The 19707-nt window shown below is 41.1% G+C and overlaps 1 protein-coding gene across 8 annotated transcripts in view; it reads left to right on the top strand.

The window, feature by feature from the left end:
• LOC104688987 (myosin VIIA and Rab interacting protein) overlaps positions 1 to 19707 on the top strand; it is a 209909-nt gene that overhangs the window by 159202 nt on the left and 31000 nt on the right. For 5 of the 8 annotated variants that reach the window (XM_039549145.1, XM_039549146.1, XM_039549149.1 and 2 more), the window contains exons 8-11: positions 1141 to 1290; positions 13529 to 13706; positions 14599 to 14688; positions 17921 to 18570. In XM_039549145.1, coding sequence (XP_039405079.1) covers positions 1141 to 1290; positions 13529 to 13706; positions 14599 to 14688; positions 17921 to 18570 — 1068 coding nt within the window. The remainder of the gene's footprint in view (positions 1 to 1140; positions 1291 to 13528; positions 13707 to 14598; positions 14689 to 17920; positions 18571 to 19707) is intronic. The other 3 variants (XM_039549151.1, XM_039549148.1, XM_039549147.1) reach the window with 1 other exon arrangement.

The following is a 19707-nucleotide window of genomic DNA, read 5'->3' as shown; positions in this document are numbered from 1 at the left end:
CAACATGTTCAAAGAAAACATCAATCATTAACACAGAATTCTCTTAATGATGCTGTGAGAGAGACACTCAAAAAATCACAGAACCCTTGGTGTGTCTGATTTCTGTGGCTTTTCACGTAAAGCTCAATCTTCTCCCTGCAAAGCTCACAGTTGGCAGAATGAAAGTGGAGGGCTAGTGGGAAAAAATACCCCTTGAGTTTGTCTGGACAAGTAAGTAAGGCAAGATGAGCATGAACAGAGCACTGTTAAGCTCCTGTGATCAGTAAAGTAACCACTCTGCTAAGTTAGTCTCCTTCCATGTGAAATAAGCTAGACGCCACATCTTTGGATGGGCTGTGGCATTTAACAGCCGCATGTGGATCACACACCAAAAGAGGAACATGTTGTTTATAAGGCTGTCAAGAAAAGCCGGAAGAGCAGCAGCTCACTGGAAAATAATCTGCCTTCTTTTTTAATGGTGATGTTTGAATATCAATTCTGTTTATCAGGTCTTTCATCGTCCAGAGCCTATCTCAGCCAAGCTTGAATTGCTACCATTTTTGTCAAGAGCTGCCTAACAAAATCTTTTATGCCATAGTATAATGTTCTGTAGATATTTTATTTTATTTGAGTTGTGGAAATGAAGTGTAGCAGGATGTAATCTGTCAGTGTAGGGAGACATGATCGATCTCTATCTTAAGATGGTGTAGATTTTCAAGAATAAAAATAGTGTCTAGAGACCTTAGACCTCATTGTTTTCACTAGAATTTGTCTGCGTGTCATGGGAGCCTTTGAAATTCCCCTCATATCTAGTATTTTATGTTTCTTGGCAAAAAGTCTTGTCTGAGAAAATACTTGACAGTTAGATGCTGCTGAAGTGTTACTGTAGCAACAGGTTTCTATGTTTGTGTTATTCACCTCTGGTATTCCTACAGGCAGTATTATATATTGTATCAATGCTTATGTGCCTGCAAGCAGTAGGACTTCAGCTGAGAAATCCTTGCATGAGCTACAGCAAGAGCAAAGGGAAAGTCAAATGTTTCTCCTGGGGAGCTTGCCTTGAGACAGGGTTCATCTAAATCTTCTCCATATGGCTCAGACAGTATTTTCCGAGCAGCACGTTTCTGTCCCCTCCCACCCCGTTTTTTCCCTACCCTGCAGATTATAAAGAAGCAGAAGAGCAAACCCGAGCAGGCCGAGGCCGACTTGGAATGGCCGCCCTCGCGGAGCAGCGGCCTGGCATCCGTCGCCGTCTCGGATCAGAGCATGCTGACCTTCCCAGGGAGCCGCAGGGGGTCCTACACCTTGTGGGTGAGTGGCACAGCACAACTATCCGTGTTTTCTGGTACACAAAAACAGAAGGTTGCAGTCATGGATACATATACTTGCTGTCTGGAATGGTATGTAGAGACTTGCAGAGAACAAGCATTAATTCTATGTCTGGCCACACTGTCACTCAGTTGCATGCTTTCCTCGCCCCCCATGGGCCTTGGAAGTACATCACAGACATTGCGTTGTTCTGGTGAGTGTGTTGGGGAGGGCTCAGTTCGTGGTATGAGCAGTCTCACTGTTTGATTTGAATGCTAACAGGACTCAATGCCTCAGTGTTTATTCCTCAGAACAGTTTTTCTGCTCACTTAACTTTTATGTATGTCTTTGCTGAGGGTTATATATTCTTTTGTATAAAGTTAGGTTTCTGTAATGTTTCTTTTTCTCCTTAGCCATCTTACAGAAAACAGCCACTACCAGCAACAAGAAAGTAAACCCAGCTGCAGAGCACCATTTATGTCTTACACTAAAGAGTGTTTCCTCCTTCCACTTACTTCTCAGCACGATGTCTTTAGCTCCTGATATAAAGCTGAAAAAAATCTGACAAGCTGCATTAGTAAAAGTTTTAAAAGAGCAGCGAGTAAAAAGAAATTAAAATAAGCTGTAGGCTTGGACCAGCACTTTGACAATCAGAGAGGAAAGACAGCAACAGATGAGTTAGTTCCAGTGCATTTTGACACTGTGGTTTAAGCTACTGCTCCAAGTGCCCTGCTGCTGTGCCAGTAACTGCCTCTCCCCCACTAAGCAGAACCATCAGAACTGAACGTGGGCTATGTCCTAGTTCTCAGCTAAGTTTGCTCTCTTACACTCCCAGTGAGAACAGATTTATGCCAGAATATTGACTGTGTGCCAGAATTGCTGAGATACAGACTCGCATCCTAGTCTTCTACCTATTTGCAGAATGAAGGGGTACTGCCTGTAATGTGCTGCTGTTAATAAGTGATCAGAAGTCAGGGTGAGCATGACTTAAGTGCTTTGCTCTGTCGCTCCTAGGCAAGTTGCTTGTGGAATATAAAAGCCAGGAGAGAGAGAGTTAATTTTGCGTCTGACTCAAATGAGTTTTCTTCCTTAAGTTTAAGGACAGGACTCGGATGAAAATGCTGTTCAAATCCTCAGTCATTATACCAGAAGCCTGCTCTGCATTTGGAGAGTTAAGCTTGATCTCAACACATTTTGAAATTCTCTTCTGAAGTAACAATTTAGTCCTGATTTTTTTGCCAGAGGGAGGCTCATTGGTTTGAGTAATAGTAGACTTTGTGAAAAACACTGGAGAAACAGAAATGTCGCACTAAGGTGTGAACAACTTCAGAACCTCTGTAGCCATCAGTCAGTACTAGAGATCCAGATGTGTACAGTATTTTATAAGGACTCTACCTCTGTACAGGGTCTTTTGCCACATTTGTCACCATTTGTTCCAATTGTCTTCCCACAGTGCTTTAAGGAACATGAATGAATCTGGCCATCTGTTGTGCGGTTTCATCTCTCCCATAAATTTAGTTTCTGCCTTTTGATTTGCTAGGGTTGTGTTATTCTGTTCTTTTCTCCTTTGTAGTGTGTATGTGTTTATTTTTGCTTTGAATAGAGGAGAATTTTGTTAGTATGACCAGACACCCTCGTAAAGGAAGTATAGCTACAGTCGTTCCCATAGCTAAGATAGTTGCAGTTATGTTAGGCTATTAGATAGCAGAATTAAAGTCACAAAATCTGGGCCTGCTGGAAAGTCTACTGAGAGGCAATTTGTGCAGAGCAAATGCAGAGCACTTACAGCCTTCTTGATTGTCCTCAACAGTGCTGAAACAACTCAACTTCCTCCTCCTGAGCTTGCTTTCCATTCCACTTTGTTTTCATTCAGCTACAAATGGGAAGCATGCATCTGTCAGTAGATCTACAGGACTAAACCACATTCTCTTCTGTATGTCATGCAGGAAAGTTATCTTTTCTGCCAAAAGAATTGCAATTTTTTTTTCTTTTCGAAACAAATCTTAACTTCTACAGAAGCTGGCAGAGAGGCCTCATGCCCATTCCAGGCAAAACTCCTTACTGCCTCCCAGGAACTCTTGAGTGCAAGTCTGTAACAGCAAATCTTCCTGGATTTCACTACAATAAGTTAAGTTTTCTTAGTTCCTAATTGATGACATTAGGTTGCCAAAAAAACTCAAGCTCTTGATTTGAGTATATACATCCTAACACTGAGCTGTGTGATGGCTTAGTTTGGGCAGAGATCTGCCTGTAATGAAAAAGACCTTTACACGCCACAGCTAGCAAGGGGTCTGCTGCAACAGATTTATTAGCACAGGTGTTCCTACTGCAACCAAGGTTTTGGTAGACAGACGGTGGCCACAACAATCCCAAGGGAAGGAAGAAGAGAAACAAGTTTTCATTTTTTCCTATCAAAGCTGTCCAAGGACACTATTACTGTGTCAGAGTTACGTGTGTGAACCTGTTTCCCAATAAAGGTTATTTAACTAGAACTTCCCCTGTTCAAGTATGTCTTTGGTACCAGGCTAACAAATTAGCAGAGGCAGGGTAGATTAAATAAAAGGAAAGAAGAAACATTATTAAGAGAAAGACAGTTGTACAGGGTAAAGGGAGGTAAGGATAGCAAATCCTGAGGCAGTCAGAATTGCATAATTTAAAAGTGAAAATTTATCTTGGAGCAAATATTTTTATTTGTCTTCTGTGCACAACATCATACATGTGCTTTTGCTAGCACAATGAAACTAGTAATATATAACACAGGGCAATTGCATGCTGTAACACTGGCCTTTAGAAACCCATATTTATTATTGCATTGCATTTTATTGCCAAAGTTACTTGCTTACAGTGTCAGGGGGTGCTGTAATAATCCCAGATATCACCTTGTGGTTTCACCTGCCAAGCAATTTCTCTTTTTATCTCAGCTATTTGTGTGCAGCTCATCCATATCAGCCAGAAACTACCAGTGGTCTCTGGAAGCCCTGCCTTACCTCCATGCTCATCCAAAACCACTTGCTTTGAAAAACTAATTAAATATGATAAACTTCCCTGCTTCCTCCCCTACTATTGACTGCTTAACTGCAGTACTATGGTGTGCTAGTAGCTATAGACATTGTCTTTTCCCTTTTTTTCCCTCTCAGATTTTTTTGAGATCCCTTGCCCAGGCTAAAAATAGTGAAACAGGGCTGAATATTTTATTTCCTCATTTCATAAAAAGAGATGGATGGCACCATCTGTTTCTCATTACCAGTAAGCAAAGGCTGTGCAGTGTTGGGTTAGGAGAAGTACAGAGCAATGGGTGGATGTTTCTGTGCTCTCTCAGTCCAGTTTGCCCGCCATACATCACTGCCAGCCAGAGAGCAAATGACCAGTTGGCATATTGTATCCCATTTAAACATTGATGGAGTGAAGGCACCCTGGTGTGTTTTAAGTGCTGTATTAGTGGTCTTTATTTTACAGCATAAAGATTGCATATACAAACAGAAGCTCATCCATAATTTATAGCATATGAAACAGCTAGGGATATAGGGAAAAGGAGGATTTCATTAAATACACATTATGATGCACCTCAGGGGAAGCAGAAATATACTGGTTAAGCTAATTATAAGGTCCACAGTGTACTGACAGTTGTTTATTTTTTCCTTTTTTTTCTCCTTTTGATTTGTTTTAAAGAGAAGGAAGGTTCTACGAGCCTGAGGTCTAACACTGCTTTGGAAATCCTTGGAGGTTTTGCAGCTGCTCTGTACATTTTTAGGTTTGTCTCAAACAACAGTGCTTGAAGAAAACCTTTTTGAGGAGGAATCCTGTTCAGCAGTCATGCAGCACAGTGGGAGAGCGATTTCAGATGAGGGAGGCATAGCACTGCAGGAAGCTGATACCAGCTGCCGTCAGTTCCTACCTGCCAATGACTGCATCAGAAACATCATGTTTATGTCATAATTAATAAATGTGTCGTGCTGGAGGGAAGATGGAGCTTTTTACTTTTATGCAAGAGCTGGCATCATAAGGTTGCATGGTGTGTATTGCTGGGACCTGCTTCCAATGAGGCAGGTGTGCATTCACCCAGAAGCCCATCAGCTGGATCCCGATGGGTCATTTGCTGTATTGTGTCCTTTGAAAGAAGTCAACTGCAGCACCATCTTCTTTGCACAAAATGGGATAGAACAGTACATTTCGAGATGGAAAAGCACTTGCTGCTCTAAAAATAATGTCTCTTTTTCATTAATATTCGTTATTGGAAGATCCAACTTTCCCTAAGTGCTTTCCAGGTTAAAGATAATACTGGCATCTGCTGACTCCACAGGTGACACTGTAACATTGTAATCTGGTCGATTTCCCTCCTTCCACTGCTGCAGGATAGGATACAACTAGTCTGTGATTCTGACTCAGCAAATAGTGCCAGTTTTTAAGGCTCAGGTCGCTAAGTAATCAGTAAAAGGCTAAACATGACAGCATTGTCCTTTTAAAGTTGTTTGTGTAGCTTGAGTTTGTACTTCTTCTTGAGATGTATCTCTAGCATAAAATTACTGATTTTTGGTTTCACATACTATCCATGCACTTGACAAACTTCCAAGAAGACGGTTTTCGATGCTAGGTACATGATCAAGCCCATGCAGGCCTACATTCAGCTGCATTGCACTTAGTGTCAGCAAACCAAGATAGGTTTTAAGGCATGAAAGAGAGTAGGAGAAAGGACAAAGAAGGGTGGTCATTGTATAATGTCGTTTTCCAAATAATTAAGGTTGTTCTTGCAGGTTTATTTTGTTTTAAAGATTCTATCTTAATACATTCCTGGGTATCACAGAATTTTCAGATCTCACTTAAAACCTGTGATGCTCAGAGCTGGGCTGCCTGACAAACCTTGCTTTATTTTTAGATTAAATCAGGGTGTGTATTGCCAGAGGAAGAAGTAAATAAACACAGAACACTTAAGGCTTCCTCTGGTGTTTGAGTAGGAGATACAGTGATTCTGTCTGATTGGGTGAGTGCTGTGCGGAGCACAGCTTTGTAGATGAGGGTCAGAACAGGACATGAAAGGTTGCACAGGGAACTGACACATCTAGAGATGGATAAAAAAAGAATAGTTGTGTTTAGTGAAGAATATTGACTTGAAAAAAATGGTGTGTTTATGTGTAAGGCTGCAATTAGACCTGAGACGCAAGTGCCAACTCACCTCCTCCCCCTACCCTCTTAAACACAAGCACGCTTCCAGAGAGGTGTGCTAGTAGCAGAGTAAAATCCTGCTGTCCTACACCAGAACCAGGGACCTGGCTTTTGCTGTTGCTCAGCTTTCTCTTCTGTAAGTAAAGTGGCAATACTGTCATCACAGATACTAACTGAGCTCTCGGTGTCTTCAAACTGGGAAGCATCTTCCCTCTTTGTTCTTAGTTTCATTTGTTCGGGTTTTTTCAGATGTCATACAATACTCAAAGTGTGGGAGGAGGGAAGAAGAATGGGCTATGGGTGAACATGTGAGGAGCAGTAATGGCTAAATACACAAGGATCCCTTGTAAAGGCACTGCCTGGATTTCATTTGCCTTGGTATATCTAGTCTCTATTCCACAAACTTCAACAGACTTGTTCACGTAAATCCATTACATCGATCAAACTATGATATTTTATGCTCCTAGCACTTTCCTGAATTGTTAACCCCGTAAGTACAATAAAAGGATGTTTACACTCATATTCTAGAATCAGTATGAAATAACCATTATTGCTAGTTTACAAATTCCTTGCAAACAAAGCAGTGGCACTTTCACATGTGGGGCCAGCTTTTTTTTCCTTTTTTTTACACTATAGGTGATGCTGTAGAGCTACTGGCATGCCTACCAGCAATGGGTTTGTTGAGGAATATGCTCTTGTGTCTCTACCTTTACAACCCTTCTCTCCATCTGCATAATCAAGGTCAGCTAATCCGAATTGAACCAAAATAAATGTGCACCCAAATGTGGCTCCACATATTACTACACAGCTGTGCAATTCATCCTGCTGACAGTCCCATTCCTGATTAGCTAATCATTATTTCTGTAGTCTTTTTAAAGGAACAGTGCTTCTAAGGGAATCAGATGTCTGAGAGGCCATAAGAAGGATGGAAACAATCCAGTGCAGCCAGGATGTGTCTGTCACTAGTGAACAAAAAGCTAGCTTGGGCAGACCCTAGGAAGACTATTCTAAGTATATTCTACGGGTTTTGCAAGAGAGGGACCAGTCATATTTGCTTTATCCTAGCCTGCTGTTCAAGGGTTTGCCCTGATGGCTGGCGTATCCACAAGGGGTGGTTAGGAGGGAATTTTCTTTCAACTGAGTGTGAAAATCTTTTATTCATCTGCCTGTTCTTGCCCTTTCTCAGAAGGTTGTTGACAGATCCTTTGCCACATACAAGATTAACTAAGGAACAGATGCTTGAAACCCTTGGTATTTCACTCCCACTGCTAGTTGTCTGGAGTGCATACATTTAAGCAGAGTGAAAATCACTTCCAGGATAAATAGGCTGTGGCAGAGTGGCTCCATTTGCAAGCTCATACTGTCTCCTTCCTGGTGTGGGAGTTTTCTTACCAAAGGATGCCTGAGCTGTTGATGCCTAGGGACTGCTACTGTATTTGCTACCAGACCTGCTGGTTCTGTGAATTGATTATATTCACAGAGCACAGCTGAGAGGGGGATTTGCTGCACCACTGGCAGGCATAGCTGCAGAATTTGCAAGGGAGGAGAGGGGATCGATAAGGTTGCATTTGAGTCATCTGAGTTTATGTGTCAGTTCTAGGTCGCTTCCCTGAATAAACAAGGTGGTCCTCAAAGCCCAGCTTAACAGCTGCCACTCAGGTCAGAGCTTGCACAGCACAGGATTCTGCTGCTCAAATCCAGAGGTACCTGCCCTCAGCACTGGTGTTGAGGTCCTTGTGCCTGCAAAGGCTCCTACAGTGGTGACCCTGCAGCTGCCTTGTGGCACCTGGGGTTCTCAGTCCCTCCTGAACCTGGGAGAGTCCTTGATTTATTTCAAACAACTGTTTGAATCACTGTTGAAATCACTGTTTTATGACTTACACCAAACTGAAGCATAATGTAAGGGTGGGAACAGGGTGAAATAGGAGGGAAGTGAGGGGAAAAAACATGCATGATCCACTTGTGAAGTCCTATCAGATGCTTTTGGGACCTATTTTGAATTTACATTTTGGCTTTTCTTTAGGAGAAGGAGGAACTACCCATACTTTTTCATCTGTTGAGGAATAATGTAGTGCAAAATCTTAATGTTGTCTCTCTAAACAATATGCATACATATAAGGAAGTTGTTGAAGGTAAAGAATCTATAGATTATCAACATTAGATTCAATATTCATTATTGTGGTTTATAAAGTTGTTCTTTCTTTTGGTTACTTTTTTTTATTTATTCAGTGTTCAGAAGAGTGAACTTGAAAATTTTTATTGATAGCAGATGGAATATTCATATTTGTTAAGTAATGGAAGATGGGATTACTTTTTATTCACTCCTTCCTTCTTTAATCTTCAGAAACCACTTTGTCTTCTTTTTTATTGCTTTATTTAAGGCCGTCAATGAATTAGATTATTCCTTTTAGTTCCAGGTCAGTAAAAAATGAAGGCTGAGTTCTCTCCATCCAGACATTATAAACTATGCAACAGAAATCCCTGAAGAGGGATTTTTAAAAAAAGGACAATAATGTGCCTGGAATTGTAGCAAACATCTCACGGGACGTGCCACTAGGCAGGATTTGGTGGGGAACTCATCTAACTCAGGTGTTTGGAAATGCCTGTCAGTACCCCAACTATATTTTGTGAGCCGTGCTGCATTGCCCAGCGCTCCAGCAGGCAGCACCTGCCTCTGTGGGGTGTGTGCAGAGCCCAGCAAATGATCCGCGGGGCCGCAGTGCCATCTGGTGATGCACCAATTCACTGCAGAAACCAGCAGTGTCCGACTGAAAACTTACAGGGCAGCCTTGTCTTTCACAACTCATAAATACACCTAAAATAGCACTTGGCAAATGGGTTGTGGGTTTTTTCGCTGAGGAAACAGAACTTCTGGTTAGGAAATATGCCAGGTATCTTTAGCTCCTTTCTTAACATCTCAGGTCTTTATAAACCAAAACCAAAGTTCCTACATGCCTGCCTTTTGAAAATTGTATCTAGGCTCCTGTATTTTTTTGGATACTTTTGGTTCTTCTGCCCCGAGATCTTGCTGCAGTCCAAGCATATAGACAATCGATAAAGCTTGAGGGATGTGGTTCCTTCATTTGGTCAGTAAAAATCCCTTGTTCCAAAGCAAACCAATCCAAGAGCCTGTTAGGGCAGCTGGCCTTACCTCCAGTACTTCCATGCATCCATTCACAAGGAAACTACATGGAGCCAGGCAGGCTTCTCAATCCTGTTCCCTTATTTTCAGTGTTTTGCTTCCCATACAAATATCCCCAGGAGAAAGATGTCCACTATGGATCTACAGATGGGCTGTTATCTCTGTGAAGAAAGGAGGCACCGATGCAGCACAGTAATGTGTGCTTCTGCTGCCTGCACAGGTCAGTGCAGCAGTGAAATCAGCCCACAGGGAAGTAGGATGTAGCCCATGCTGCAGCTGTAGGGCTTTGGAGTTATCGGTGCTGGCTGAGTTTAAGTGGATGCACGTGCCAGCCAAGATTAGGGCTCTTGCTGTGTAACCTCACACCAAATAACTAACTTTTTAGTTTGTTCTTTATTTGCAAAAACAACAAAAAGAGGTCCTGGGGTTGTTTGCATTTCAGGTAGAGTCATGAGTCAGGCTGCTAATTGATTGGAGATAAAATTGTAGACAAACATTTGCTTTTGTGCTCTGAAAAATACAGTCAACTTAGACTGGTTTGTTCTCACACCAGGATATGTCTGTCCTGTTCCTACACCAAACTTGGCTATTGACACTCCTTTTTTATGTCATTATCATTGCTACCAGTGATTTGAACTGCTCAGGAATGAATGTTTATGGTTTCTTTCCACCCTTGCTTGTCTGAGGAAAACACAATTCTACTGCCAGCTCTATCTAAAACTAACGTTCAAAACAAGAAATAACCTAATCCTCTACTTTTATTTATTCTTCTGAATTGGAGCTTATGACAACATTGGCACTTCTTGATCATTTCAGTCTCTCCAGGTACAAGAACTACAGAGAATTGCAAATATAGTAGTGAAGGGTGCAAGTTCAACAGCATCTTCCTTTTTCAGGGTCTAAATGCAGGGGTGCAGCCAAGCTATTTTATCATGCCATTGCTTTTCTCTCCTTGAGTCTTCTGTGACATTGAACCATCTTCAGTGAGAAAAGGTGGCACTTCTAGTAGAGCAGAGCAGTCCAAGACAGATTTTGTCCAAAATTCACATAAAGTGTAGAAAAATAATGAGGATGGCCTCAAGCCAAGCTTTGGAGGCACCAAAAGCTTTGCCCGTTGCTGTATTTCAACTGGATTTCCTGGGAGTAGTTCCTGCCTAATACCAATTTCCTGCTCCACAGAGACCTTGCAGAAACTGTGGAGAGCAGTTGCCCTCTGATCTGACCCAAAAGTTTTAGCACACAATTTCAAAAAATCAGCTTTTTGCTAGGTAAGCTTGTTTGGTTGAGCTTATTTCAGATCCTAAGCTACTACACCACATGGGACTGTGTCCACTTTCTTTTCTGTGCTTCCTTGGTTTTCAGCTCTTTTTATCCTTCAGGCTGTTCATCTTCTCCTTTTTAAATCCTTCAAGCTGTTGTGTCTCTCCTAGTCCTTCTGAAAGCTTTATCTGCCCTATAGTACTGATGCACCTGAGCTGGCTTTAAATTGCTTGGGCACTGCTGGCTGCAGCTTTGCTGCCAAAGCATCAGCCTGGGGCAAGAGTGCCCAGCTCCTTCAGGAGGTTTCACAGCCCATGCCAAGTTCTGTGTTGTCAGGGTTAAGCTGTTGGCAGGTCTTAGGTGAGTTGAGAGCAAAGAGCAGACACTGCCATCACTTCGATGGCATCACTTTACTGTGATGTTGGTGAAATGGTGAGTAGGCACACGAGAGGCTGCCATTTAAACAAAACAGGAAAGCTGTCAAACACACAGATTTTACATAACAAGAAAAGCATGTTACTCTCATTGTCAGAGTCCAGGTTATCATTTTACAGACTATTTAAGCTCTTCCTGATATTCTTCTTCTTAAAGATCCAGTTCTTTGAGTAATAAGGGAAAATAGATACTACTGGTTGAACTGTAGGGTATTCCTTCTTCTGGGTCTCTTACCTCTCTTGTTTGCTATATGTACATGGAAAAAGAATGTGCCCTGAGAGAATATTCATGGTACTGTGAAGACAGTGACAGCCACAACAGCTTGCTGCTTCCAGTATATAACAGCTTTACCACAAAGATTTCAAAAGATGTGTCAGACACCGGACCTAATTTATTGAAAACATGGCAAGTTTTGTAGTTCTAGCTTTACAATGAAGTGAAGTGAACCACAACAGGGTTAAATCTTGTCACAGTTCAGGTGGCAAATTTGTGGCAGAGCTCTTTATATTGTCCACATATCCTGCCAGGATGAAATCAAAGTTCATGAGCAAATTTCGTGTAGTGAAACAATTTATGTACCTGTGTGCATTGCATTAAATTATTTTATTTTATTACTTTTTCAGGGTTAAGAAGGATTCAGATGATCTTGATCAATGAAAGATCTAGTTCAAGGTTTGGAACAGACTAAATATACACTTGAATATAGCTGGCTTGTAAAAGTGATGCATCTGAAAGATTCCCTGTAGTAAAATTGCTTTGAGCGTGTTGTGAATAGTTTATATCACTAAATTTAAAAGGAAACACTCCAATGCATCATATTAGGACCTGTGTCTTTGTGTGGACAAGATTAACAAAGTTGTGCAGTCATTGTAGTTATAGAAAATATTTGATTCTAGGGCAATAATTCTGGCTTTTCTTCATGAATTCAGAAGCCAAGCTAAACCCTTATGCTTAATTGTGTTTCCTTTTACTGCTGAGCCAAGGATACAGAAAGATTTGCAGTTAATTAAATCTTCTGGCATAGTACATGGGTCCCACAGAGGAGCATTTCAGATGAGAGGAGGTGCAGCCAGAAAGTGGTGTAAGTGTGGCTTTCAAGCCAGCAGGGCTCCCAGCAATGCTTGTGCTGTCCTGGGAATTGAAGGACCTTGAAAATAACTGAAAGTCAAGTTCTCCTTTACCTCACCTGCACCAGTGCAAAGCAGACCTCTGATACAGGCAAAGACTGGCCCTTTTGAGAGTAACAGATTTAGTTAATTATTTGTCATTTGAACGCCAGTAAAAATGTACAAGGATTTGAGAGTGCCAACTTGGCCTGTGCAAAGCAGCTGAGCCACTTGAAAACCTGGCATATGCAGTCTTCTACTGACTCTGCAGGAAACGCAACTCAACTCAAGCTCTGTAGCTTTGTTTCTAGAACTACGTATGTGATTTGATATGCAGGAGTGAGTTCTCCTGAAATCAGCTGGACACTGTCAGCTTTCACAGCTTTTTAAAAAAGGCGAAATTTAAATGTGTCTTCTGCAACTGACTGACTTCTCTGTGCCTAGGTCAAAACTAAAATGTCTGATCTATTTATGTGGAACCAAAGGAAAGTTCGTTCTCCTCAGTAGAAGTCAGGGCTGATTAACAATCACAACAGTATTTTACCTTATTGTACCTTGAAATGTGAGCCTCCTAGAACTAAATAGATGTGCAATTGTAGGCTATGTTGAGTTCATTAGTAAGACTGCATAAAACTGCTCAGCATATTGGGTGTTATGTCTGTATGTCCTAGCAAACAGAATTCTGCATTAAAATCAGTTGAGTTGTATATCTATTTCTGGGGAACAGGCTGTTTGTTTGCTTTTTTTTTAATTTTTAACTTCTGCAAATTGTTACACCAGATGGCCTGTTGAGCCAACAATAGATCATCATGTCTCACCACAATGGGATCCCTTTCTGGCTAACTTGAGTCAAAGCACTTAGTTCTCACCAAGCACATTCCCAACAACTTCACCTTAATTATTTCTCTCCATCTGGTCCATGGTAGTATAAACAATTTCCTGCTACTTTGCATAGCATCAGAAATGCACATAAATAAGCAATCTAATGCTGGAACAATTCTTTTGAATACATTAAATCCTATTTGTGATGGTAGCAGATCCCACACTCCATGAGTTACTGAATACTAATTATGGTAAAGGGTTGGATAATTAACTACTTTTATTTTTAAATTAAACTCTTTGATTTTTAATCCCACAGAGGTCTCAGTCTGCATTCTCCCTGGCTAGCGAAGATACGGCCAGTAAAGGACAAGACCTTGCGTCGTCTGTGACTGAGGCTCTTCGGAGGCAGCAAAAGGGACAGTCCAGGAAGCAGAAGGAACGCAAGCTCTCTGCATTACCCAGCTGGAAGAGTGTAGACAGGCTAAATGAAACAAGTAAATATTTCTAGTACGAATAAGATTCTTTTTTTGGTTCTCACTCACATGGAATAAATACGACTTAAAGCAAGGACCTTCTCGAGGGCGTTTTTGCTGACCTCTGTGCTTTCAGAGGTCACATATAAAATGTATATTTGATGTTGCTGTGTCACAATTTCATTGGGCTATGTCATTGCTTATTTTAACTTTCTTTAAAAAAAATTATTCAAAATATGGTTCTCTGTGAAGTTGATTTTGGATTGTTACAAAATTTAGGCAACTACTTCAGATACATTTCAGAGCTTCAAAGATGCAAGAGCCCAAGGGCCCTTCTTTGTCATTGGTAATCTGTCCTCCAGTTGAAGGGGTTTGCAGCTGCTCATTGTATCCCTTCTGTGGCACAGGGTGACTTTTCATGAAGTTACATAGTGAGCCAACCACTGAAATAATTCACATTTAGAATTCCTTCTTGCAACTTTATTTTCAACCCTGATGAATTCGCGGTGCAGTGTTCTGTGCAGCCCTACTCACTGGTGCTTCCAGACTAGTTTGAGGAAGTTGTATGAGTAGGAACTTCACAGAGCAGCAGCTTCCCTCAATCTGACCTCTGTCATCATGCATTATGTATGGATGTAAATATGGATGATGGATGGTGAGCAGCTTTCCAAGTCAGCTCCATTCCTGAATCAGCACCCTGAGATAGGATGCAATTCCCTGGTTACTTCTAGATGACATAGAGACAGGTTGTCATTGAAGATACCAATGTATATAAGTATCTGAAGGGAGGGTGTCAAAGGATGGAGCCAGGCTCTGCTCAGTGGTGCCAAGCAATAGAACAAAAGACAACAGGCAGAAACTGATGCACAGGAAGTTCCACCTGGATATGAGACAGAACTTCTTCATTATGCAGGTGACCAAGCACTGGAACAGGTTGCCCAGAGATGCTGTGAAGTCCCATTCACTGAAGATACTCAAGAACCTGGATGCAATCCATGTGCAGGTTGGTTGGACCAGCTGACCTACTGTGGTCCCTTCCAACCTAACTCTTTCTGTGCTTTTGCAATTGTGGCTCCTGCTCTTGGGGTGGTCCTGTTTCCATTGCCTCTGTTGTTCTGGCTGAAGCATTTGTGAGGCCACAAGAGTGTAGCACCAGGCAACTCCCCCACCAAAGAGTTGGTTAGTTTTTACCCCTACAGCTGCACAAGGGGAAGAGCTGAACTCGTTGCAGCAGCATTCCCTGGCTCCAAGTGTTGTCATCCCATGACAGAATCTGCTTGTTCTTGCTTCTTCTCTTGTAGCAGCTGTAGAACCCATCTGACCCCTGTAGCACATTGGTTCATGAAGCTGTACAAGCAGAAAACTTCTCTTTTGTGGGGTGAGTTCACTGGTGCTGTAACTCCCACAGCTGCCTCTCTACACACTGGCAAGCAGAAGCAGTCAAATGTGTGTTTGGGTTTGGTGGGGACCTGGGATCGGGGCTGCCCATCTGTTCAATTTGTTTATCTGTACTGCCAGTTGATAACTGGGGAGACTGAAATGTAGACAATTTCAATACTTCTCCTCCCCCCTGAAAGAAATTCTTCTTAAAGTAGTACTAAAATCTGATGTAACCAAGTATGCATTACTCTGTGAATTTTTTAATCAACCCACTGTCAGAAGTGGTTTTCTCCTGGGCATCTTAGTGGAAGGTCTATTTTCAGTAAAGCAGTTAATTTGGTGCTTAAATTTAAGAACCCACTTGAATCCCGTTGCATTCAACTGTTGAGCAATTTAGTATTTAACAATGCTTAACCATAGCAGAACAACAAATTGACCCAGTTTCTTTTCAGGTGCTCTACTCAGAGATTTTTTCCGCTTCTTTCATCTAAAAACCACATTTGTGCTGAAATTGTGGTGCCTATTGAACTAATAGTAAATAGCTGATTGTGCTAATATCTGCAAACATGGTCTCACCTATGCAGTAATAAACAGCTTTGTATTATGATACAGAAAATGAGAAATCTCAACCAAGAGTTTGGTGTAGTTCACAATTAGTTTTGGTTACAGTTCATATTGGTTTAAATGGTGACTCAAGAGCCAAATTATGATATTGGCTTTTTTCCCCCCTTTATCAATAGTCTTAAAATGACACTTCTTAAATCTTTTTTTCCTTTTCACATGGATGAATTATAGCTTATGCCCAAACAATTGTGTGCGGAATCCAAAGTAAGTGACTTTGTTTTGAAAAATCAGGAAGGGAGCCCTTGACATTGTAGAAGCTGGGATAAAATTGAGTCGGCTTTCTGCATATAGAGTTCTCAATGGCTTTCTACCCTGTTTGGCCCTCTAAGATGTAATCAACTTCTATCTTGTCCTTCTTTCAGTTAACTGAGGTTGGTTGACTGATTCTCATGTGGTTAAATGTGGTGTTGTTAAATAGAATAAGGGGGGTTATGGTTTGGGGTCGAAAAGAAGTTTGTGGCTCCCCATTACATTTGTGTAATGTGGTGCAGTTGAATTCAGTTCCTGTTGGAGATTTATATCCTGCAGAGCTGTTGGCTTTGTTTGAAGGAACAATGTTTTAAGGGAAGTTCTTTCTCTCAAGAGAACCTTATACTTAGATTAGTGAGTATAGTTGGGAAAAGTGAACAAGCGGAAGTTTCTTATGCTTGATAGCTTGTTTGGGTTTTTTTCTCCAAAATCAGAGGTTACAATAAAGAATTATTAGTCCTCCTTACACACCTGACTTCAGTTACAGCCTTGGTTGGTCACTGCTACAAGAGAACTAGTATTATTTCGATTTCCTTTTAAGCAGGAGTAAGAATTGTATTTTCTCAAGTTCTCTGAATTGACTTAAAACTTAGTAAGTGAAAACAAGCCAGAAGGATTCAAATGAATAAGAAATGCAAAAGCTGTCATAAAACTCTCATAGCCCCTAAGTTCAATTACCATGTAATTTTTGTTTTGTTTTTTGTGGGGGTGTCAAAATGCCTAATTATGTTCTACAACAGACCCAGATATTACTGTGTCCACTTGAAAATAGTGATGTTCTGCTTACCTTTTGAGAAAACTAATGGTTTATGTTAAGTATTTCTATAGGTTTCTGAAAATAACAAATTTGAACCCATGGAAGGACTCCATAAGTCTGAAAAGTTCATTCAGTAGGCTGGATTACCGTGTAAATCCATGGCATTATGTATTTGTTCAAGTGCTGAAGAAGGCAAAGTCGTCACACATCCATATTTCCCATGAGGGAAATTTTCAGTTTTGATTGGAAATTAAATCTAAATTTAGAGGAAATGCAATTCTCAGAGTTATGAGAGTTATACAGCATTTTCTGACCATATTTATGACTTTTTTTGATTTTTGTGTTGGAGTTGTACAACTTACTCTGAAAATGTGGAAGGATACAAGAGAAGCAGTGCTTGTGTCAGACAGAAGGCTCATTTGGTATTTTGTCTGGGGTACAACAACAGCAGCAACAGCAGCCATAAGCAAGAGTCTAGGAGATATTAGGACAAAGCAAGTATTTTTCATACTGCCTTTGAGTAGGCTCTGAACCTCTAGAACTTTCAACTTAATGACTATCTCAGCTAGAAGTGTTTTTCTGTATTTAGTAAATTTTAGTGGATTTCTCCTCCATGTTCACAGCCATCTCTGTTTTATCACACATAATTTCAAGCATCCAGGAGAACCTTAGGCAAAACGCCCTTAGGTTTGGTATGCATTGCATCCCACTTCTTTCTTTTGTTTGTTTAGAACCTTGTTTTCTCTAGCTTCACTTCATGCTCTCTAGTAGTTAGGTTGGAGGAGATTCCCCCATCTCTTTTAGCATGTATTCTCTCAGTCTTCTCTCCTCCAGATGGCAGAACTCTGGTTTACTTAATCATTCCTTGAATGGACACCATTTCAGAACCTGGTACAACCTTTGTTGCTCTTCTCGGATTCCTTTTCTGTCTTTCCTCTTCAACATGAGGGACCAGAATTGCACACAGAATCAGAGGCATTTGCAAAACTCAGGATTTCTACATGTCTATATTCCTAATAATTCTTTTAGAAAAAAGCTTTGGTCCAAGTACCCCCCCCATTTTAGTCGTCACCATGACTTAAAGTGGTGGCTTCTGAGTAGTAGGGCAGCTTGCCTCTCAACATAGGAGAGTTCATGTGGCAGCAGCACTTCCACCTTCAATCTGTGGCAAGTAAAAGCAGCCTTTCACAGTGTGATCACAGTTGTCCTTGTTTTCTTTTCATAGGTCCACCTTCTGTTTTCCAAAGCACCGATGGAAACTGGGTGGCTTTGCAGAATGTCACTCTGCCTCGCCCTCGAATGCTTGCCAAACCAAAGAGCCAGGTGTTCAAAGCTTTGGAGAATGAGTCCAGTATTGTGTCTGCCTATGACGAGATGGGCTCGGACAGCGAGGATGACTATGACTGGAATGTGGCCTTGAATAAGCTGCGGCAGAGACCTCGACAATTGCCAGATGACTTCTATTACTCCAATTCCCAGTATGGCAGTGAGTGGGCTTATGGCAACAGTCAGTACCAGGCAGTGACCTCCCCCTCCTCTGGGTTGTACACCAACACTGAAACAGTGTTCTCCGATTCGGAAACATCTTCAGTAAACTCTTCCCAGGAAGCTAAAGGACCTAGCAAGCTTCTCTGGTTGCAAAGCAGAACTCAAAGTGATGTGCCCAGAATGGAAAAGAAGCACTTCCATGGAGAACTAGATGTAAATTTCAATCCACAGGCAACTAGCTTGGAGTATTCAGACAGCAGTGAGACTGAAGAAGTCCATTATGATATAGAAAAGAGATCAAGAAGGTGGAAGAAAAACAAAGCCATCTCTGAAGACTTATGTGAAGAAAAGAATCAGGCAAAAGCCAACAAGATGAATTTAAGTCAGGTAATTGTGTTTGAGCTTACCAAATGCATTCTCAAAAAGAGCTGGGCAAAACTAATTAAGCTATGCTGGCAATATCATGTGAAGCATGAGTGGGAGGTGGAGTGTTCTTGCAAGCTTTATCTTCCTCATGCCTCCTAAATGAGAAGAAGAAAAAGTAGAGTGTTAGATAGACAGGCTTTACTTTCTTCTCAAATAGGCCACTTTCATCTGATCAAAGACAGTGTTAATGTTGTAAAATACAGTGCTCTTAAAAAAAAAACCCTCAGGATTTGTCAACAGCTAAAAAATGTTAATTAATCACTTGTTTTGTTGTGCTAGGGTTTTTTTAACTTCTGTTTTCTTGGTACAAGAAATAACTCATATGCCTGGGAATCTGCTCTGAAGTGTCTCCAAGTGTTCTGATAAGGGATAAAGCTAATGAGCAGCAGAAATTCTAAAAAGGCTTTTTGTGAGATCCAGCCCAAGTGATGTCTGTTTTTAACTGGTCACCTTATGATGAGTTCTGATGTCTTAGGGTGAGCGTTTGCAAACTACTTCCATTTAAAAAATTTGTCAATTGATTAAGAAAACAAAACTCAAACACACAAGCAAAAAACCCAGACTTTAATATCTCAAACTTGGAAAAACTGTTCATACAACTTGAAGACAGCAAACATTTCTTCTAAACTACAGGTGTTGGCTAACCAGAAAGCCAAGAAGTCTCCTCTGTTGGAGTTTTTCCAGACCTGGGACTGATATTAAGGGATCCATTTGTCCCCCAGAATTTATTTAGCAGTACAAGCACACTAGATCAGGAGAATATTGATCCCTTATTCAGTTCCATTTCCCACATCCTACCCATCTTAAATCCTGAAGCTGCATCATTGCTGCAGCAGAGTAGTGGGAAGCCTGAAGCAAGGAGCTGAGGGTTGTCTTCTCCCTGTGCCTCTGACTACGAGCAGCCTGATTCAGTCTCAAAGCTATCTGACCAAATTTAGGATACCTGGAACAGTTTTTCTTTGCTTATGCTACTAGCCTGTATTTCCTATAGAAGAACATCAGTACAGCTGATTGCAAGTCAATATTAGGATTCTAGGATTTCAGCAGGGCTTTAATGCTGGGTGTCATTAATTCTGTATCCATTCCATCTGCTTTTAG

The sequence above is a fragment of the Corvus cornix genome, chromosome 2 (genome assembly GCF_000738735.6).
Source record: "Corvus cornix cornix isolate S_Up_H32 chromosome 2, ASM73873v5, whole genome shotgun sequence".
In the NCBI taxonomy this organism is placed as follows: Eukaryota; Metazoa; Chordata; class Aves; order Passeriformes; family Corvidae; genus Corvus; species Corvus cornix.
The sequence above is the reverse complement of the archived record's forward strand: the minus strand, read 5'-3'. Positions and strand labels throughout refer to the sequence as shown.